The sequence below is a fragment of the Chiloscyllium plagiosum genome, unplaced genomic scaffold (assembly GCF_037043375.1).
Source record: "Chiloscyllium plagiosum isolate Xiang-an unplaced genomic scaffold, Cpla_swu_hap1 HiC_scaffold_21, whole genome shotgun sequence".
In the NCBI taxonomy this organism is placed as follows: Eukaryota; Metazoa; Chordata; class Chondrichthyes; order Orectolobiformes; family Hemiscylliidae; genus Chiloscyllium; species Chiloscyllium plagiosum.
The window spans coordinates 48,762,032-48,784,860 of NW_028270159.1; the positions used below are offsets into that span (position 1 = coordinate 48,762,032).

Consider the following 22,829-nt stretch of genomic DNA (forward strand, 5'->3'; position numbering starts at 1 on the left):
GACCGAGAAACCAGGGAAAACTCTTAATACAAAAAGACAACACCACGGATGCTGAAATTCCTGAGTAAAAACACAAAATTTTAGAAGGTCTAGTGGAGACCTGTGGAGAGAAGAATGGAGTTAACTTTTCATGTCAGTGACTTTGCATCAAAATTTTTGTCATCACGTGTTCTTAGAAAAATGCTGCTTGGCAAACTAAGGTTGAGTTTTGGTGCTGGTAGTGAGAACACTCACCAATTGCACTGATAAAAGATCAATGATTGGAAATATTTCCAATGTTTCTTTTTATCCACAAGTCGCCAGACCTGCTGAGTATTCACAGCATTTTTTATTAATAAACAGACTTCCTTGCTATTCTCCTTGAATGACATGGAATCTATTAGCTCTCTGAGTATATAGAGCCTCAGTTTAACATCTTGGCAGACAGTGCACACTTCCATCAGCATTGCATGAGAGTGTTAACCTTTATTTTGTGCTTAGCCAGAAATTGAAAGATACTATGTATTGAATAAATAATTTGGAAATCTCACAAAGGCAGATGTGACTTTTATTTTTCGAAAACAGAGCATGTTTATTTCGTAATTTCATACAAATTTCACATTAAATTTTGCAAACAAAAACACTGCTTCAAGTCCAGATTCGAACACCCACTCAAGAAGTTAATGAGGAAAACTATTTAGCATTTCCTCATAAACAAAATGCAACATTGTGCATTTTGATACCCATTGTTATGTCCTGAAATGGCAAGTGATTGGAATAAAAATTGAATACCGTCTCTAGTTCTGGTCTCCCTGTTATAAGAAGAATATTTTAAGCTGGAGAAGGTTCAGAAGAGATTTACCAGGATATTGCTAGAAATGGAGGATTTGAGTTATAAGGAGATGCTGGATTGGGTGGGAGCTTAGGAGGTTAAGAGGTGACTTTAGAGAAGTTTATAAAATAATGAGGGGTCTAGATAAGGTGAATGATAAGTGTCTTTTCCATAGAGTGGGGGATTTCAAGACTAAGGGACATATTTTTAATGTGAGAGGAGAAAGATTTTTAAAAAGACATGAGGGGCATTTTTTTTTTAAAAAGAGTAATTTGTGAGTGAAATGAACTTCCAAAGGAAGTGGTAGATGCGGGTACAGTTACAATGTTTAAAAGCCATTTAGATCAATACATGAATAAAAAAGGTTTGAAGGGATATGGGCCAAGCGCAGGAAGTTGGACTGAAGGGTCTGTTTCCATGCCAAATGGCTCTATTTGCTTTTCCCCCCAAAACAGAGGTCTGCCAGGCACAGATAATAAATGCCCCTTTATAAGGTGAATCCCTATTCTCCTAGAATTCTGCTCGTGTTTCATTTAACATGAATCATAGAGAAAATGTGTACAAGTCAGCCTCGATCACATGAATAACCCAGCACATTCAGCAGTGTTTAATTATTTAAGCATCCACCAAAAATAACCTGCATCATGCAGTTGGTCTGATAAGTACATCCTGCGTGCTGTGACAAGGCAGCAATTGTCTAGGGTCTGGAATGCACTGACTGAGGGTGATGGAAGAAAGCTCAATCATGGCTTTCAATCGCTAATTAAATAATTATCATAGAGAGAAACATATGCAGGGCCTCAGGTAAAGGTAGGGAGTGGCAATAGATGAGCTGCAGAGAGCCAGCATGAATGCAATGGGCCAAATGGCTGCTTCCTGTGCTGTAACCGTCCTGTGATAAGGAAAACTGTTCCCATTGGAAGGAAACTTGGTAAACAGATATTAGATAATCAGGAAAAGAATTAGGGGGGATTTTTTTAACCTGCAAACTGTGCAAGTGGTGGAAACAGATTCAAAGGGGAATTGAATGAATATATAAGGGTGAGAAATGTGGGGAAAAGACAGGGTATTTGGAAAACTCTTTCAAAAAACAGCACAGGAATGCTGGGCCAAAAGGCCTCTTTCATTATCTGTATGATCATACAAGATAGATTCTTAATCAATAGGGGAATCAAGAGTTAAGAGGATGAAGTAGGAAAGCGGAAATGAGGAATGTTGGATCAGCCATGATCCCACTGAACAGCGGAACAGGTGTGCAGGGCCAAATGACCTACTCTTGTTCCTGTTTCTTATGGTTTCACTTAGCTCTCTGTTTATAGCTCGGATAAATAGTACACTGTGACAATACATTTGTACCGGTGTCATTTGTACCTGATAGTCGAATGACCCGTAACCACGATCTACACTTAGAAAAGCAGAAGCAAGTATCGTAGGTCCAGTTCATGACCACAGAATATGAGGTTAACAGAGACAATTCTTGATTCAATGTAGAACTGAAACAAATTGTTTACTGCTTCAAAACAGCTTTTGATTTTAGAGAGAAGAAAAAATACTGAGCACGCATTATTGATGTTAGCGTAGACATAGAAAGCAATTTCTGATTCTGCATCCGAGAAGTTCAACTTCTGGAATAGGAGGTGAATAGTTTGATTTGATCACTGTGTCTTGAGAGAGAAGGTGCCCTTGAGACAAGCCAGCTCCTGATTGTTTCTGGTAAGAATGCCCATAGCTTTGTAATTCCCACTGGCCATCCAAGGCGGCAGCGCAACAGGAGGGAGGTCGAAGTAAGTGTTTGGCAGAGAGTACTCACCCTGAGTGCCAAACAAAAGAGAGTAGTTTTGTGAGACAGGCATTTAAACAGGAAACATTTATCCATCTATTGAAGCCACAAGTTTTGACTTGGAGAGATTAACTGATTGCTTTTATCGTAATATTCTACTTGCTTTCCTGACCAACGTCTCCCCTCCACACCCGAGAGATTATGTTACTGAAGTTCCATGTGCATGATCTTATCCAAGTGCCCTTTGTTGATGTGCAACCAACACTTCATTCTCACTGTATTATCCACACAGAAAGTTCTACTTAAAAATTCATTTTGTATACATTGTTCATTAAAATGTTACGGAAGTAAATACTGTAGTAATAAGATTAAAAGATAGACAAGTGGATCATCTAACTTTTAATTAAATTATGTGTTCAAATTATCAGCTAGTCCACTCTGAGTACATATTCTTGTCTATCCTTCAGCTCCTGTTAAAAGCGCTTATAGAGAAGGCGACAGATGAATTCAGCAGCCAATTTGTCTTGCCTCAGAGATTGTAGTCTTTTCCCTAAGTGCAACCAATGACCAGGATCATTCTCATTGTTCATGACACTTTGTCAAACTCCTTGGAAAGATTTCATCAAGAAGATGAAATATCCTTCCCTGCCTCTGTACCCTTAGAATCCACTTTCCTAAACATCTCCCCAGGCAACGCCTTCAATAGGAAAGCATGCGGAACCACAGCCGTATAAAAGAGTTTCATTACTTATGATCAACTCAGAAAGGTTTCAGTTTGCTCTGATAGTATGACTGTTTATGACTCTTCACCATTATACCTGTGCAATGTTTCCTCCCATTCAATCTAACATCCACTTTGACAGTTAGATGCTTGGGAGTGATTAACTATTTTAATATCCTCATCATGAATCTTCACAGGAACAATATCATTAGCCAGCTTTAAAATTCTACAGCCAGTCCTTTTGTCTAGCTTGTGCTTTAAGAGATTATTATTGCTCCATTTGACAAAGGTCTCCATCAAGTCCCTATATTTACCTTGTTCTTCCCAACTGACACCCACAAGTACTGTAACACTAACATACTGCAATTGTTATGCCATTGTATTCTGACCGACATCATTCCTTTAGCAAATGAAAAGTAAAGGTGGCAATACACAACCCGAAGGAGAGCTGGTGTTTGTTAACATAGGGTCCAAGAAAATCTTGGAAACTAATACCAGCTGGATGTTATTTGGCTGGTTGTGTCCATACCAGTCAACAAAGATCTGACTACACTAATCCTATTTTCCAGCTCATGGCCAATAGCTCTGGAGGCTTTGACAATGCAAGTGAATATCTAAATTCCACTTAAATGTTACAAGAATTTCTAACTCAAACCACCTTTTCAGTCAGAGTGTTCCACACTTCAGCATCCTCAGTGACTTTCCGCTTATCCTTCTGCCAGTTGCCTTACACTTATGCGTTTTATCCTATTAGAAGAAAGAGCCTTCCATCCACCCGGTGTCTCTCGTAATCTTAAAACATCTCTAACTGGTTCACTGTCAACCTTTGCTACTCCAAGGATAACCTTATCTAGCTATCCTGTTAAAGAGATTTGTGGATATGCAGTACTGATCTGCAGTACTTTCCAGGGTCCTACCATTCATAGTGTATTTCCTTCCCTTATTAACCTTCCCCAAGTGTATTACTTCACAGATTTCCATGTAGAGTTCCGTTTGCCATAGCTCTGCCTAGCTGACCAGTCCCTTGATATCCTCCTGCTATCCTCCTCAATATTTAACATCCAACTAATTTTCTGTCATCCGTAAACTTCTTTGTTTTACCCAAATCATTAACATACACCAAAAACAGGAAGGGCTCCAGCACTGAGCACTGTGGAACCCCACTGGAAACAGACTTCCAGAAAAATCTCTCCACTATGACCTTTGTTTCTTGTCTCTTGGCCAATTTTGGATCCAATATGCCAATTCGCTTTGGATCCTATGGGCTCTTACTTTACTTGACCAGTCTGCCAAGAGTGACCTAATCAAAAGCCTTACTAAAGTCCACATAGACCACATCAAATACTTAACTCCTAGTTAACTCCTCAAAAAATTTCAATCAAATTTGTTAAACACAACCTTTCCTTAACAAATCCCATCTTGACTATTCCTGATTAATCTGCATCTCTCCAAGTGCAGGTTTAGTCTGTCACTCAGAATTATTTCCAATAATTTCCCCCACCATTAGACTAGCTGGCCTGTCATTTCCTGGTCTATCCCTTTCTCCCTTCTTTTAATAATGGGACATTTGTTAGCAGTCCTCCAGTCTTGTGGCACCTTATGTGTGACCAGAGAGGATTTGAAAATTAATGCCAGAGCTTTTGCTATCTCATCCCTTGCCTCTCTCAATCTTCTGGGAAGGTTTATAGATAAATGATCAGGATTGGAGACTTGCTGATTTTTCCTCATCCAGGTAAAAGAGGTGATTTGAGATATCCCTAACTGTGCCTGGATACAATAAGGAGAAAGTGAGGACTGCAGATGCTGGAGAGTCAGAGTCGAAAAGAGTCGCACTGGAAAAGCACAGCAGGTCAGGCAGCATTGGAGGAGCAGAAGAGTCGACATTTTGAGCATAAGCTCTTTATCAGGAATATGGAGGGGAAGGGAAGGGAGGTGGGATGGCGATCGATGCATGCACATGGGAGGTGATTATGATCGGTCTTTAGGGAGGGTGGAGTGGATAGGTGGGAAGAAGGGTGGACAGGGAGGTCAGGTCAAGAGGGTGGTGCTGAGTTGGATGGTTGGGAGACATGGCTGTAGTAGCGGAACCTCTTCAGGATATGGTTGAAGAGCTTCAGGACAGAGATGATGACCTGGGGGGTGGAAAGCCCTTCAACACTGCAGCGCCCTCTTGACCTGACCTACCTATCCATCCTCCTTCCCACCTATCCACTCCACCCACCCTTAAGACCGATCATGATCACCTCCCACCTGCATCCACCTATTGCCATCCCACCTACCTCCCCTACCCTCCACCCAGCCCCACTCTCACCCATTTATCTCTCAGTCCTTTTCCCACTCCACATTCCTGATGAGGGGCTTATGCTTGAATCGTTGACTCTCCTGCTTCTTGGATGCTGCGCTTTTTCCAGGAGCACGTTTTTCGACCCTATTCTGAAAAGCTATTCTTTTTAAGTACAAACTACAAATGTGGAGCAGAAGTAGGCCATTTCACCCCTTAAGTTTGTTTCACCATTCAATGAGATCATAGTTGATATGTTTTGTGTTCTGAACTCCACCTTGCCATCTCTCTGTAACCCTGCTGTCTTAAAAATATTCAATGACAGAGAGTTCCAAAGTTTCACAACTCAGGAAAAAAAATCCCTTCCATATTTGCTATATCAAAACCACTCAGAATCTTATACACTTCTGTCAAGTCACCCCTCAATCTTCATCTTCTTGTCATTATACCTATTAACCATATTCTGTATCTACACAGCCATCTCCAATGATGTGTGCATACATACCATCAGCTCTCTCTTTACTCCTGCACTCGTTTTGAATCATATCCTTGCAGGTACAGCAAATAGTGAAGAAGGCTAATAGCATGCTGGCCTTCATAACAAGAGGGATTGAGTATAGAAGCAAAGAGGTTCTTCTGCAGCTATACAGGGCGCTGGTGAGACCGCACCTGGAATATTGTGTGCAGTTCTGGTCTCCAAATTTGAGGAAAGACATTCTGGCTATTGAGGGAGTGCAGCATAGGTTCACGAGGTCAATTCCTGGAATGGCGGGACTATCTTATGTTGAAAGATTGGAGCGACTTGGCTTGTATACCCTTGAGTTTAGAAGACTGAGAGGGGATCTGATTGAGACATAAAAGATTATTAAAGGAATGGACACTCTGGAGGCAGGAAACATGTTTCCGCTGATGGGTGAGTCCCGAACCAGAGGACACAGCTTAAAAATACGGGGTAGACCATTTAGGACAGAGATGAGGAGAAACTTCTTCACCCAGAGAGTGGTGGGTGTGTGGAATGCTTTGCCCCAGAAGGCAGTGGAGGCCCAGTCTCTGGATTTGTTTAAGAAAGAGTTGGATAGAGCTCTCAAGGATAGTGGAATCAAGGGTAATGGAGATAAGGCAGGAACAGGATACTGATTAAGGATGATCAGCCATGATCATAACGAATGGTGGTGCAGGCTCGAAGGGCAGAATGGCCTACTCCTGCACCTATTGTCTATTTCCACTCCACGTTCCTCCTTCTAATTCATACTCCATCAGCCTATCCGCCTCGCAATTCACAATATTTTCCAAGTTTTGTGTCATCCGCCAATATTGAAACTGTGCCAGAAATACCAGCACCTAGGTCATGCATGTTGATTGGGAAAAACAGCAGTCTAATACAAACCTTTGGAGAATTGTAATATGTACACATTTCTCTCACCTGAATAACTGTTCATTACCAGTTGCTGTTTTCTGTCACTCAGCCAACATCATGCTCATGTTGCCGGTGTCCTTGTAATTCCATGGGCTTCAATTTTGCTGAAACTCTGACAGGTGGCGCTTTATCGAAAACTCCTTGTGAACCACTTAAATTGCATTGCCCTCATTCACTTCTTGCCTCGTTAAATAAAAGTCAATCAAATTTGTTAAACACAATTTGCCTTTAACATCTACGCTGGGTTTCCTTACTTAATTCACAGTTGCACAAGTGAACTGGTATTGTTTTCCAGATTAATGTTTTTTAGATGTTTTCACTTTATCAAGATTAGACTGAGTGACCTGTATTTGCTGGGTTTACCTTTGCATTCCTTTTGAAGCAACATTTGCAATTATCCAGTCCTCTAGCACCACCTTTGTGTCTGGATAGGGTTGCAAAATTACTGCTAGTGCCTCCCCAAATTCCATTCACATTACCCTTGGTCTTTCTTGGTGACTTATCAACTTTAAATGTAGCCAGTGTTTCCAATCCCTAATCCCTCAAATTGTGTAGCAACAGCAGCCTTGTTGAGGATATGGCTTCTTGTACATGTAATGCTCATGCCAGGAGTTGTATTACTGTCTACTTTGTTAAATTTGTGAGGACTCTTACCGCTTTGAAAGGACAGTGACATGGGAGTCCATATGTATATAGTGGCTCTGGGCAGTCTTGTCCAGGTGGAATCACTAAGTCCAGTAGTCGGCAGACATCGCCATAAACACAACTTCCAATTTCATCAACACACGGAATTTTCACCCAAACTCCAGCAACTTCCTTTTCCAGTGTTACGTTCACCTATCAAACAACAGCAATTTGCACTTATGTAACACCCTTTAACATGTAAAACATTTCAAGGACAGTGGTTACCAAATTTGACACCAAACAACTTTTGTGATTGGTAGAAAAAGTCAAGGGGAGATGAGGAAAGAAATCTTTCATTCAGAAGGTGGTAGGGGTCCAACACTTAGAGCCTCAAATAGGTAGTAGAGGCAGAATCCTTCAAGCCATTTAAAAGCAACCTTGATAGGTACCTCAAGTGCTAAAATTAAGCAAGTGCAGAAAAGTGGGATGAGGGAGGCTGGCTCATTTTTCTGCTGCTACAAACATAATGGACCAAATGGCCTCTTTTTTTTGCTGTCAATATTTCATGAATTTTTGATGAGATATTAGAATGGATGCTCAAAAACATACTAAGAGTTTTTTTTTACAGAAAACCTTTTATTTTACGTGCCTTTTCTATTTCCTGACTAATTTTCTTCCCCATATTCTGACTATCGTTAGGAGCCTATGTCTAACTGCCATTGGGTTGTTTTTCCTTTGCGGTCCTTCAACTCTACTCACGCAGATTTTACATCTACCTTGTCAGGGACCTGGATTGATTCCAGCTTTGAGACTGTCTGTGTGGAGTTTGCACATTCTCCCTGTATCTGTCTATGTTTTCTCCAGGACCCTGGTTTCCTCCTACAGTCCAAAGATATGCAGGTTAGGTGGATTGGCCATGCTAAATTGCCCCATAATGTCCAGGGGTGTGCATGCTAGTTGGATTAGCCATGGGAAATGCAGTGTTATAGGGATAGGGTAGGATGGTTGGTCTGGACGGAATGCTGCTCGGACTTCATAGGCCAAGCTGCCTGCTTCCACTCTGTACAGTTTCCAGATGATTCTATGAAAATCTTAGGTAGGGAGTTCCAGAGTTAAGGATTCAGTAACTGAAGTATTAAAAAAAAGGATGGAAACAGGTGAGATTTGGAGGAGTACAGATATCTCAGAGAGGTGTAAGGCTGGGTGGGTAGACAGGGGCCAGGGATGTCAAGGCCATGGAAGGCTTTGAAAAATGAAAGTAAAACTGCGAATGCTGGAAACATGAAACAAAAACAGAAATTGCCAGAGAAACTCAGCAGGTCCGGCAGCATCTGTGGAGAGAAAGCAGAGCTAATGTTTCTGAAGAAGGGTCACTGGACCTGAAATGCCGATTGTGCTTTCTCTCCACAGATGCTGCCAGACCCGCTGACTTTCTCCAGCAATTCTGATTTTGTTGGTGAAGAAATGAAGGTGTTGGTGGATTGGGAGGCAATGTATTTCAGAAATCTCTGGGTGACAGAACTCAGTCCAAGTTGGACAGTAGAGATTTGAATCAAATTTACAAAAGTTGCGAGGTGGGAGGAGAACATTGGAATTATGAAGGGTCAGAGGCAAGAAAGCCATTGATGAGGGTTCTGCTGGGAAAACAGAAAGCTGTTGTGAGGTTTCTTACCGTCAAAGGTGCTGTAAGATTAAGAGCAGTGAAACCTGCAGCACTGGCCTGTAGATCCCCAGGAATAGAGATCGGATCTGGTTGGATTGAAAGACTCTTAAGGACTGCAGGTTCCTTCTCACTCCCACAATTAGCCCAGGAAAAGGTACCTTGACTTAGAATCTGAAAAAGAGGAGATAGTGCAAGTCTGTGAGAGGGAAAAAGATATCTGTCACCTTTGAACTTAATCACTGCAAAGGATGTCAAGGGGCACGTTCAGTCATTCTCTTATCTGAACCACAGTTTCCAGTTTATTAGCACTATCTTGGACTTCAATGCCAGACCTCTGAGTCATGAGAAGGGTTACTGTCTCTGACAGTTCTCACTCCCTGTGCCATCCCTCTGATTATGGTGCACGCTCAGCTGTGGTCCTTCCTAGGTTCAAAGTTGCCTCAGTACTGACCTTCTGACAGCACCAGGCTCCCGTGGCATTGACCCTGACAGCGCAACAATCAATTAATAGTTCTCTGACAGTGCAGAGATCTGTTAAGTTTTGTCTGTGACAGTGCTGGGCTCCCTTCATACTGACCCTTTGACAGTTCAGGATTTCCTTGGCACCACCCTTCTCTCAGTGCAGACTACATGACTTCCAGATTATGCTAGCTAGTGGACAATACAAAATCCAATTCACATATCTCCTCTGTGCTTGCAGACTTATACAGGATGACACGGTGGCTCAGTGCTTAGCACTGTTGCCTTTCAATGCCAGGAACCCAGGTTCAAGACCACCCTCGGGCAATTGTCTGTGTGGAGTTTGCACATTCTCCCCGTCTCTGCGTGGGTTTCCTCCAGGTGCTCCAGTTTCCACCCACAGTCCAAAGATGTTCAGGCTAAGTGGGTTAGCCATGGGAAATGCAGGAAGACCGGCATGAGTCTATATGGTAAGCTCTCTCTCGAGATACCGTGGACTCGATGGGCTGACTGGCCTGCTTTCATTCTATAGGGATTCTATGATTGGTTAATAATCTGACAGTGCCTCAGTGTTAAAATCCTCATCCCAGATTTTGAAACCCTCCATGGCCTCCCCCCTCCCTATCTCTGTAACCTCCTGCAACCTTCCCAGATCTTTGTGCTGCTCTCATTCTGGACTCATGAGCTTTCCTGATTTTAATCACTCCATAATTCTCTTCCTAAACCTATTTGCCTATTCTCCAGCTTCGTGGCGCACTTGAAAACTTGTATCTTTAACTGAGCTTTCAGTCATCCTGAAGATCTTGACCCCTGGGGGAAGATCTCTCTGTTCTATGATCGGTCAATAAGCACTCATAATCAGTCTGGCTCTTTAAGACTTCATTCTTTATTTCTTCATACAGCCGGGCACAGATCATCCAGAAACACAGAGGTTATACATATCCATGATCCTCAGAGGAGCTGCGCACATGGCTTAATACAAAGACATTTTTATACTTTTCTTAAGGAAGGGTACAGACCATGATTGCATAGTACATTCACACAATTACCAATCAATACATGATACTGCTTTATTTGACAGTTACTCAGTCCAATGATATTTCCTGGCAACCAATTTTGTTTTCCAACACTCAGACTACCCTTATCTCATTAACAGACACTTTGCACCTGCATCTGAAGGTCAGTTAGGATGGTCGGTAATGTCTTATCTCATCCAATTATTTCTATGTTGTAAAGGGAGCATTGTCTGCTAGTCTCTATTTGAAGCAGACTGTGGTTAGTCAATTATGCAGCTATAGCAGAATTAGCAGTTAGTAACTTAAAAGCTATTTTATGCAGCTTTAACAGAATTGTCAATTTGCAGCCTTGAAGCCATTTTGTCATGTTATTTGCATCAAGAAACCAATTTATTGACACCGAAGTTATTAAGAGCATCTATTAAGTGGTTGTTTTTTTTTCCTTTTTTTGTGAAAGACACAAGGTGCACGAATCTTTATTCAATTTCCACCACCAGGAAGATAGAAAAACACCCAAGTGGCCAGTGACAAGCTGTGCCCTTCACATCAAAGGGCAATGCTGTGTGATAATATCCTGTTTTTTTTTTAAGTTCCAATATGTTTTTATTATTGTATATTTAAAATATAGCATGGCATTGAATCATCAATTTGTGCTCAGTTGATTGTCCTCAAATGTACATCTCATGGAATGAACTGTAGAACACAATGAACACCACAAAAGCAATTAGCTGAGTCTGAGAATATCCTGTTTATTTTTTTTAACCCCCACACTACCGCCTAACCGCGGTAGTGCTTATTTTTTCCCCAGCACCCATGGTGTGTGTGTGCGCAGGTGTGAGACACAGTGAAAGACACAAAGTGCACGAATCTTTATTCAATTGCCACCACCAGGAAGATAGGAAAACACCCGGGTGGCCAGTGACAAACACTGCCCTTCACATCAAAGGGCAATGCTGTGTGATCAAACAGTGAAGGGGATTAAGTAGTTGTTCCTGACAACAACTAGTTACCTCAGCCTGTATTCAGGTTTCAGATCCTCAATCCGCCCTAATATCTCACATGGCACAGTGTAAAATTGCATCTGATAAATGTCTTGGGACATTTTATTATATATAGATGCTACATAAATGTAAGCTGTCCTTAAAACAGCAATTTGCAGCAACTGTACTAGATCACAGAAACATAAAGAGACCTACCGGCTGCAGCTTCTTATAGTGTAACATCCGGTAGTAGAATGTGTCCCCATTATCCACTTGATATGCAGAGGCACATCCTAAATAAACGAGGAATACAAACATAACCTTCATTGCACTGTTCCGTGTGTAGAGATTCCTGGGGAAGAAATGCAGAAAGTGAAAGAGTAATTCTATCACTAAAAGTGAAAGAAAAGCCAAGAACACGTCTGCAGACACCGTGTGAATGGGTCTGTGCAAACACTGACATTAATAGCTGACTGAAACATCCAGACTGCCTGCCCAGTCAAGTCAGATGACAATTGCAAATAACCACAAACAAGGATCATAAAGTGAGCAGCAGGATGTATACCTTCTGCATCAAGTTCCAGTACAGATACACTCCTTCGCCCTCTGTGGGCTGGAGGGCTACACTTCAAAAATGGACAAAGCACTAGTTTGACCTCAGCTGGACCATTCTGTGCAGGTGTAGCTACTGTACATCAGAAGTATCAATGGATAGAACAGCACAGAAGGAAGGCGTCTGATCCATCAAATGTGCACTGACCTTCGTGAAGGGCATGCTGATTTACCTCCAAATCCCTGCTTGTTCCCCCATTTCCTTGCAATATTTGTCTCAAATTTTGTTTTATTCTTTCACGGAATGTGGGTGTCACTAGCTTGCCCAACATTTATTGCCTATCCCTAACTGGGAAGAGTCAACCGCATTGCAGTAGGTCTGGAGTCACATGTAGGGCAGACCAGGCAAGTTGTCAGATTTCCTTCCCTAAAGAACCAGATGGGTTTTTCCAACAATTGACAATGGTTTCATGGTTATTTCAATAGCTCCACAGAGGCTGGTATCCTGTCACTAAGTACCTTTTGTTTACATGTGCATAATACATGACACTGGTCTGAGTTCCTCAGAGCCAGTTCTCAGAGTGAGCGGAAGCTCCGACACTCCTGTTTATACATGTCAGCCAGGGTTCCCTGACTGGACCATATTAACAGCCCCAATCAGGGAACTTATATTCTATGAGGTTCATCTGGCTGACCTCGTTATAATCACTACAGCTATCATTGGACTCTTATTTCCAGATTTATTACTGAATTTAAATTCCACCATCTGCCATGGCGGGATTCGAACACAGGTCTCCAGGACATTAGCTGGGTCTGTAGATGAATAGTCTAGCAATAATACCACTCGGCCATCATCTACCCAATTCCCTTTTGAGGGGCTTACTACATCTGTACCAATCATCCTATCAAGCAATGCCTTCCAAATCCTAATCACTCATGAGATTACAGAATGGTTAGAGCACAGAAGGAGACTATTCAGCTGGTTGTGTCTGTGCTGGTCCTCTAAAGGAGCAATTCACCTCGAACTACATAGTCCATAGACCTATCCCTGAGTTTGAGCAATGTTGCAAAATCCCATCTGGTTCACTAACATCCTTTAGGGAAGGAAATCTACTGTAATTACCTGGGCTGGTCTCCATGTGATCCTGATTGACAGCAATATGGCTGCCTCCGAAATTCTCACTAAATTACTTAGGAAGCCACTCAATTCAAAGTCACTTTGGGATGGCAACAAATTCTGGCCTTGTCAGTGGTGCCTATTTCCCATGAAAGAATTACAAAAAGGGCTGAGGCCGAGCCAATATTTATGAAGGTTTAACTTTGTTTTTTCACTTTTGCACTCTGTGCCACTGTTATTAAGGCCTGGGATATTGTATGGTATATTAATCAATAGAACAAAAACAAAGAAAATTACAGCACAGGAACAGGCCCTTCAGCCCTCCAAGCCCATGCTGATCCAGATCCTCTATCTAAACCTGCCATCTATTTTCTAAGGATCTGTATCCCTCTGCTCCCTACTTATTCATGTATCTGCCTAGAATAATCTTAAATGACGCTATCGTTCCCGCTCCTACCACCTTCATTGGCAGCGTGTTTCAAGTATCCACCACCCCCTGCGTAAAGAACTTTGCACGCATATCTCCCCTAAACTTTTCTCTTCTCACTTTGAACTCGTGATCCCCAGTAATTGAGTTCCACATTCTGGGAAAAACCTTCTTGCTATTCACCCTGTCTATACCTGTCATGATTTTGTAGACATCAATCAGGTCCCCCCTCAACCTCTGTCTTTCTAATGAAAATAATCTAATCTACTCACCCTCTCTTCATAGCGAGCACCCTCCATAGCAGCAACATCCTGGTGAATCTCCTCTGCACCCTCTGCAAAGCATCCACATCCTTTTGGTAATGTGGCAACCAGAACTGTATGCAGTTTTCCAAATGAGGCTGAACCAAAGTCTTAAACAACTGTAACATGACCTGCCAATTCTTGTACTCAATACCCCATTCGATAAAGAAAGCATGCCATATGCCTTCTTGACCACTCTATTGACCTGCGTTGCAACCTTCAGGGAACAATGGATCTGAACATCAATTTTTCCCAGGATCTTTCCATTTACCGTATAGTTCACTCTTGAATTGGATCTTCCAAAATACATCACCTCGCATTTGCCCGGATAGAACTCCATCTGCCATTTCTCTGCCCAACTCTCCAAATTAGTTATATTCTGCTGTATTCTCTGACAGTCCCCTTCACTATCTGCTACTCCACCAATCTTACTGTCATCTGCAAACTTGCTAATCAGGCAGTCTACACCTTCCTCCAAATCAGTGGTCCCAGCATGGATTCTATGGAATACCACTGGTCACAAGCTTCCATTTTGAGAAACTCCTTTGCGCTACTACTCTCTGTTTCCTGTTGCCCAGCCAGTTCTCTATCCATCTAGCTAGAACACCCTGGATCCCATGCAACTTTATCTTATCCAACAGTCCACCATGGGCAACCTTATCAAATGCCTTACTAAAGTCCATGTATGTGACATCTACATCTCTTCACTCATCAATCAACTTTGTCAACTTCTCAAAGAATTCTATTAGGTTTGTAAGACATGACCTTCCCCGCACAAAACCATGTTGCTTATCACTGATAAGCCCATTTTCTTCCAAATAGGAATACATCCTATCCCTCAGTATCTTTCCCAGCAGCTTCCCTACCACTGACGTCAGGCTTATAGGTCTGTAATTACTTGGATTATCCCTGCTACCCTTCTTAAACAAGGGGGCAACATTAGCAATTCTCCAGTCCTCTGGGACCTCACCCATGTTCAAGGATGCTGCAAAGGTATCTGTTAAAGCCCCAGCTGTTTCCTCTCTCACTTCCCTCCGTGACCTGGGGACCTGTCTACCTTAATGCCTTTTAGAATACCCAAGACTTCCTCCCTCTTTATGCCAACTTGACCCAAAGTAATCAATCATCTATCCCTAACCTCAACATCCGCCATGTCCCTCTCCTCGGTGAACGTCGATGCAAAGTACCCACTTAGAATCTCACCCATTTTTTCTGACTCCATGTGTAACTTTCCTCCTTTATCCTTGAGTGGGCCTTTCTCTTGTTACTGTCTTGCTCCTTATATATGAATACAAGGGTTTGGGATTTTCCTTAACCTTGTTTTCCAAGGATATCTCAAGACTCCTTTAGCCCTCTTAATTCTTTGTTTCAATGTCTCAATCTTTTTTTATCTAACACCCAAAATAAAGAACTGTGGATGATGAATATTGGAAATGCTTACAACAGAAATTGTTGGAGAAACCGATCAGGTATGGCAACATCTGTGGAGAGAAAGCAGGGTTAACGTTTTGAATCCAATGAAGAAGGTTCACAGATGCTTCCAGACCAGCCGGGTTTTTCCAGCAGTTTCTGTTTTGTGTGTTTGTCAACCTCTCTTTGAGGAGAAAGTGAGGTCTGCAGATGCTGGAGATCAGAGCTGGAAATGTGTTGCTGGAAAAGCGCAGCAGGTCAGGCAGCATCCAGGGAACAGGAGAATCGACGTTTCGGGCATAAGCCCTTCTTCAGGAATGGGCTGAAGAATATTCCTGAAGAAGGGCTTATGCCCGAAACGTCGATTCTCCTGTTCCCTGGATGCTGCCTGACCTGCTGCGCTTTTCCAGCAACACATTTCCAGCTGTCAACCTCTCTTGACAGCTTTGAGGATTTATGCCCATATACACCCAGGCCCTCTCCTCCTGCACCCACCTTTAGAATTATGCTCTTTGTTTTATATGGTCTCTCTAACCCATACAAATCACTTTACACTTCTCTGTTTCAAATCTCAACTGCCTGTTGTTTATCCATTTCACCAACCTATGTCCTTATGATCTTCTACACTAAACTCTTCACAGTTCAGAATACTTCCAACTTCTGTATCATTAACAAAATTTTGAAAGTGTTTTTTGTACATGAAAGAATGTGTCATTAATGTAAATCAGTATTCTCCCCAAAGCCTTTCCATCCTTTCTAACATTATTGAGGCTTTGCAGAGGTTGCAAAAGAAATATACAACTATGGTACATCAAATAAAACACTTAGTTATGAGGAGAAACTGGCAAGGTTGAGGTGTTAAAATAGTGGAGTAATTCCATTGAAGTGAACACGATTGTAGAAGGTTTTCATGGAGTAGTTTCCACAGGTGGGAGATTACAGAGAACACTACAGTAGGGAGACTTTATCTTACACAATGAATTGCTGTGGTCTGCAGTGCGTTTCCTAAAAGCGCAGTGGGAATGCATGTAATAATAAGTTATTAATGATTTCATAGCAAATTGAAAAGAGTTGAAAAGGAAAATGTTGTAGTTGTAGAGGGACAGAACAGGGCATTGGGATGAATTTGATTGCTCCTTCAGAGAGCCAGTATGGGATGATGGACTGAATGGCTCCAGTTGTGCTGTATGATTCTACATGGAATAGAGGAGAAAGACTATGTAAACCAGACCTCTTTCTTTGACCTGCCTTTCCAGAAGTTTCACTAAACCTCTCTGAGTCTCCAACAATTGAGGAAAAATATTCCAGAAACTGCTGCAGACAATCCAGGATAAATATCATTAAACATTCAAACATCTTGTGTTTCATCCACTTTCTTTGCAAGCTCATGTTATAGAAAGGCTGAAGATACGAAGGAGAAAGAAAGGTTACTAGAAGCAGTTGGAGTTAAGTAATAATGTGACTAAACCTCCAGGAATATATCCAACCAGAGTTGGCAACTGTCACTGTCACTCTGGGTAACTTGCTGCGCTGTTTTTCCACTGCAATTTCCTGTTCTTTAGTTGGTATTGTCATTGGCATTGTTATTCCTGTTTCTCTTTTGTTGTCTAAGGATCATAGATCTTAGAACTTAGAAGCAGGAGTAGGTCATTCAGCCCCTCAGGTCTGCTTCACTGCTCAATTAGATTGTGACTGATTTACCTGTCAGCTCAATGCTGCCTTTGGCTGTGTCCCATAACTCTTTTTACAGTATTTGTTGTCTCCTTTCCTGTGTCCAATTCTGGACTGATGATGCTTTATCAATCTTTTTCTTGGGGGGAAATGGAATAAACAAAACACTAAGATTCACGCAAGTGGCAATGATGAGAAGATGGAGCTATTAACATGGAGTTTATCATTCGTTATTCAATCCAGCTCATTGTACCTGTTGTGCAATGTAAATGTGTAAACAATCTGTAAACAATCCAGATGCTGCACTGCTCTTTCCTCAGTATCATATGATCTTAAGCTCTATTTTCCTGTTCTTAAAATTATTTTTTACATTAAAAATCCTCAACTGTACCCTATTACAAAGGATTCTCTGTACAAAAACAAACTCTTCTAAATCTCTTTCTCCCTCCATTATAACGTACTCCTGTTTAAACATGTGCTTTGTTGCTTAATAAAGAGAGGCCTGTGGTTATCTATTGAGTGTAAAACAAAGACTGTTTTATACTCGTCTCGTAAAGACGTCTGTATATTTGCATGTTGCAAAGGATACAAAAGAATGCAGAGCAGAAAAAACAGAATGATACAGGGCCTTTGGGAAACTTACATAAGATATTTTCTTTTGTTCAAGATCAAGTTACATTTATATCTTTAACGCAGTGAAACCCAAGATGTTTCCTGAAAGTGTTTACAGACAAAAAAAACTAAAATATTAGTAGATCATTATTTGTTAGTACAGAATTTGGGTATTGCTGATAAAAGCAATTTTGTCAAAGCTTTTCAGCAATACTTATCAGGACAGTTCGCAGGAAATATCGATTCAAAGGGAAAATCACCATTTATACTGTAAGGGAGGAGAGGGCTACTTGATTGGCAGGTAGTCATTGACTTGCTGAGACGGTGCCATGGAGAAAATGCAACATTTCATGGTCAATGTTCCATGCTCGTAATTGCAGCATTGACTTCCAATTCTGGAAATTACTGCTGTGCACAGTCCTCAGAGGATCACACAGCTGGAAATTACTGCTGTGTGCAGTCCTCAGGGGATCACACAGCTGGAAATTACTGCTGTGCACAGTCCTCAGAGGATCACACAGCTGGAAATTACTGCTGTGCACAGTCCTCAGAGGATCACACAGCTGGAAATTACTGCTGTGCACAGTCTTCAGAGGATCACACAGCTGGAAATTACTGCTGTGCACAGTCCTCAGGGGATCACACAGCTGGAAATTACTGCTGTGTATAGTCTTCAGAGGATCACACAGCTGGAAATTACTGCTGTGCACAGTCCTCAGAGGATCACACAGCTGGAAATTACTGCTGTGCACAGTCTTCAGAGGATCACACAGCTGGAAATTACTGCTGTGCACAGTCCTCAGGGGATCACACAGCTGGAAATTACTGCTGTGTATAGTCCTCAGAGGATCACACAGCTGGAAATTACTGCTGTGTATAGTCCTCAGAGGATCACACAGCTGGAAATTACTGCTGTGTATAGTCCTCAGAGGATCACACAGCTGGAAATTACTGCTGTGCACAGTCCTCAGAGGATCACACAGCTGGAAATTACTGCTGTGCACAGTCCTCAGGGGATCACACAGCTGGAAATTACTGCTGTGCACAGTCCTCAGAGGATCACACAATGAGAGACAATGAGAGATGTTCATGATGTGTCCGTTTTCAGCATCATATTAGTAGATGTTAATGTACATGAACAAACTCTTAGTGAAAGACTTGGAACTTGAAGGAGTGACTTAAAGAAGAAAAGAGAGAGACAGAAAAGTTTAGAGAGGGAATTCTGGAGATTAGGGTCTAAAGAATTGAAAGCCTGGCTTCCATTGTGGGGTAATGAAAGTCAGAGCGGAAAAGTGAAGTCATGGAGATATGTGAACGCTTGGTTGAGGATAGTAACATTACTAATGGCTGCATTGGAAACCATTGCAGTGAGCACAGGGGTGAAGCGTGAACGATGTGTAGTGTGTGTAAGTGGATGTCATATCCATTCTTTTTATTCATTTCTGGAGTGTTGGAGGCTGAGGGGTGACCTTATCGAGACTTATAAAATCATGACGGATATGGATAGGATGAATAGACAAGATCTTTTCCCCACGGTAGGGCAGTCCAAAACCAGAAGGCATAAATTTAGGGTGAGAGGACTAAGATTTAGAAGGGACCTAAGGGCCAACGTTTTCATGCAGAGGGTGATGTGTGAATGGAATGAGCTGCCACAAGAAGTGGTGGAGGTTGGTACAATTATAACATTTAAAAGGCATCTGGATGGGTATATGAATAGAAAGGGTTTAGAGGGATATAGTCCAAATGCAGGCAAATGGGACTAGATTAATTTAGGATATCTGGTTGGCATGGATGCGTCAGATTGAAGGGTCTGTTTCCGTGCTGTAGAACTCTATGACTCGATAATCAATCAAACTAATTAAATGACTGTTCTGGAAACTAACTGTTGTAATTTGGTACATGTTTTGGATGTACTTTCTGTCTTGATGGAAGACAAACTGAAAAGTAATTAATTTAAATTACACTTTGCTTCATAACACAAATGCCTTCTCAGAGCGCTCAAAGCTGCCAAACAAATGATTTGGCTGAAGTTAGCATTATTTCTTTGCTCTGGGTTTAATTCCTCTTTGCATGAGACCATTTGCTTATTATGCATTATTCCTGTTTTATGACCTGAACCCCCAATACTCCAGATTTCTGTTTCCCTCCAGTCTGTGTACTTCCTATTGCTCTGCTTTCTGTGAGATACTGAACTGCCAGTCACACTAACTCACCTGAGACAAAAGTCTGCAGGTGGGGCTAGCCACCTGGTATCACGTGAACTTGGGAGAATTGAGTAACATGCTGGATCATCAGGTTTTGCAAGGAGTCATCTTTTTTACTATGCCTGGAATTTTACATAACCACATTTCCTTGGAATACCGTATATACTTGTGTAAAGGTTGAGTCTCTAAGACTGAATTTTTCATCAGAAAGTAGGGGATTGATTTTTACATGAGTTACATTTTGGAGAGGCTGAAGTTCACATTCACTTGCCACTGTTACACAGTTTGCCAGATCACAGACTGTTCCCATCAACTCCACCCCACTGGAGCAAAGACAGCGAAAAAAAGTATTTTTATTTGGAAATGATTAACAACCTCCATTATTAATCAATTTTTCTATGCTAAATTCATTAAATCAATCAGATTAATCAAAAAAACCCATCAGCCATATACCGTTTGTATAATTTAATTTTTTCACAGTACAGAAAGGAGTACTGTATAGCAGGAGAACATGCACAAAAACGAAAATCCATAATTATTCTCTGTCCTTCTCATCTTCGGATCCAAATAACTCATGCCAGTCTGCTTCCTGAATGGTATCAGCACATCAGTATCAGTTATATCAGCAATCATGTTATTGGCATAGCAAGATATCAAGTCTGAGAGGGACAGATTTTTAATCAGTAAAGGAGTAAGGATACTAAAGAAACAGTAGGAAAGTGGAGTTGAGGATTATCAGATCACCCATAATCTCATTGAATAGCGGAACAGGCTCAGTAGGCTGAGTGGCCTACTTCTCCTCCTGTACCTTTTGGTCTTATATCATTCTTTGTTGCCGACTGTATTGGATATCCCACATTTCTTGAATGTTTCACAACAATCTCCCTTTTGATTTCATCCCCAGGCCTCTACAATCCATTCACATAGAATTGCTAATGTTGGAGCCCATATGCTGCCTCCCTTGGTGATCTTCCCTCCAGCCACTTCGCTTTTTCTCATGCTATCTTTAAATGGACTTATTTATCAGACAGTGAATCCTAGAGCAAGGCTGGTTAGACCTCCAGAAATTGTTATGCCTGAACTGTTTTGTCATCTAACAGCAGCAATAAGATCTGACCACGTTCCAAATGAGAAGACTCTATTCCTCACTAAATCTTCCCGGTCAGAACTTCCAGACTTTCTTCAACCATATCTACGAATCACCTTTATCCAATCACCTTGTATTGTGAATATATCATGACTGCTTCTTTTGGAAAGCGCTCATTTGGGAAGTTTAATGGTTTAATGTTTGTTCCTGCAGAAATGCACAACAGCACAAGTTGCTGTTTTAAGGTGTGAAGGGGAAGATTTAAAAGGGACCAAGAGATAACTTTTTCACACAGCGAGTGGTTCATATGTGGAATGAACTGTCAGGGGAAGTGGTAGATGTAGGAACAGCTACAACATTTAAAAGACATTTGGCAGGTACACGCATCAGAAAGGTTTGGAGGGATATGGGCCAAATACAGGCAGGTAGGAGTAGTTAAATTTAGGAAACTTGGTCGGCATGGCCAAATTGGTCAAAAGGGTCTGTTTCTGTGCAGAGTGACTCTAGGACTACATGAAACATAAGATCTTGAGGGGACTGGATGGGGTGAATATCTAAAGAATGTTTCCTATTTTGGGGAGACTAAAACTAAGAGACATCATTCAAAAACAAGAGATGTTTCTTTTAATAAGTGGATGAGAAAATCTTTATGTTATTTTGAAAGATAATTAGAGAGAGTGGAATTCTCTTCATCAGAAGGTCATGGAGGCTTGGTCTTTAGTCTTTTTCAAGGCTGAGTTATATGAAGTTTTAAATGATGAGGGAGTCGAGGGTTAATAGGTTACACACAGGAAAGTGGAGTTGAGTTAGACCACAGCCAGATCAGTCATTACCATATTGAATGGTAAAACAGGCTTGAAGAGATGAATGGCCTATTCCTGCTCCTATGATCCTAAATTTCTATCCATTTCCTTTCAAAAGTCACACATTCCACATGGAAGTGGCCAACAGTTTCTTCTCCACTACAGCCACCTCAAGAAGAAGGATCTGATGAGAACGGCCCTTCTCACCACCAGCAGATTATGTCTTAGTGCTTGTTTGTAAGTTTTGCCATTAAGAGAGTCTGCCAAATGATTTATCAGTCTGCTCAAGGAACCTTCTGTCAGGATCCAGCATCTCCTTTTCTTGCAGGACTGTAATGTCGTTAAGTGCTGGCCATTGCCTGATGAACTTATGGTCACAGATTTGTTTTTTACATCAACAGGTGCGATAGCACAGTCCAACTGCCTGAAGGGTTTTAGCGCAATGTAATCAGACCCATCCTTCGCAACACTGAGCACAGGTAGAACCTCAGCACTTAGTGACACTTGATACAACTGTTATGATCCTAGCTAGTGGTAATATTGGTCAAGTCAGATTGCAAAGTAAAATGTGGCTCAATAAATTGTAATTTAAAAAAAATCTTTTTTGCCATGATCCAGTCACTAAACATATCCAAATAAGAGGCTGCTAATGTACCTTAACGGAAGTACACAAACCTTTGTTACATATGAAATAAGAAAACAAACTGTATTATACGGTACAAAAGCTATTTGAAACAGTATTATTACAAATATCAGAAATAAAGATTCAAACTTTTTACCAAACAACAACCTTACAGACACTCAAATCTCAGTAAAGTGTCACCCTGTCTCCATGCTAAAGCTCTTGATCAGTTAGCATGGCTGTGATCAGTTTCTCTTTGGCAAATTTCTG

At 41.4% G+C, this 22,829-nt stretch overlaps 1 protein-coding gene across 1 annotated transcript; it reads right to left on the reverse strand.

Annotated features, from left to right (window-relative positions):
* Positions 1-529: 529 nt before the first annotated feature.
* Positions 530-12,244, reverse strand: LOC122564727 (ganglioside GM2 activator-like). Its single transcript, XM_087998550.1, has 4 exons — positions 11,969-12,244; positions 9,307-9,468; positions 7,665-7,847; positions 530-2,622 (listed from the first exon to the last, which is right to left on the reverse strand). Exons 1-4 carry the CDS (start codon positions 12,077-12,079, stop codon positions 2,467-2,469), a joined length of 612 nt encoding a protein of 203 aa, XP_087854676.1. The 5' UTR covers positions 12,080-12,244; the 3' UTR covers positions 530-2,466.
* Between the last annotated feature and the right edge of the window lie 10,585 nt (positions 12,245-22,829).

Excerpts from the sequence above, each read along its gene's own strand:
- LOC122564727 (XM_087998550.1), bottom strand. The coding sequence starts at position 12,079 with ATGAAGGTTATGTTTGTATTCCTCGTTTATTTAGGATGTGCCTCTGCA. Across the intron at positions 9,469-11,968 it reads ACTATAAGAAGCTGCAGCCG|ATTCTAAGTCAAGGTACCTT; the intron begins GTAGGTCTCTTT and ends CCTCTTTTTCAG. Across the intron at positions 7,848-9,306 it reads ATCTTACAGCACCTTTGACG|GTGAACGTAACACTGGAAAA; the intron begins GTAAGAAACCTC and ends GTTGTTTGATAG.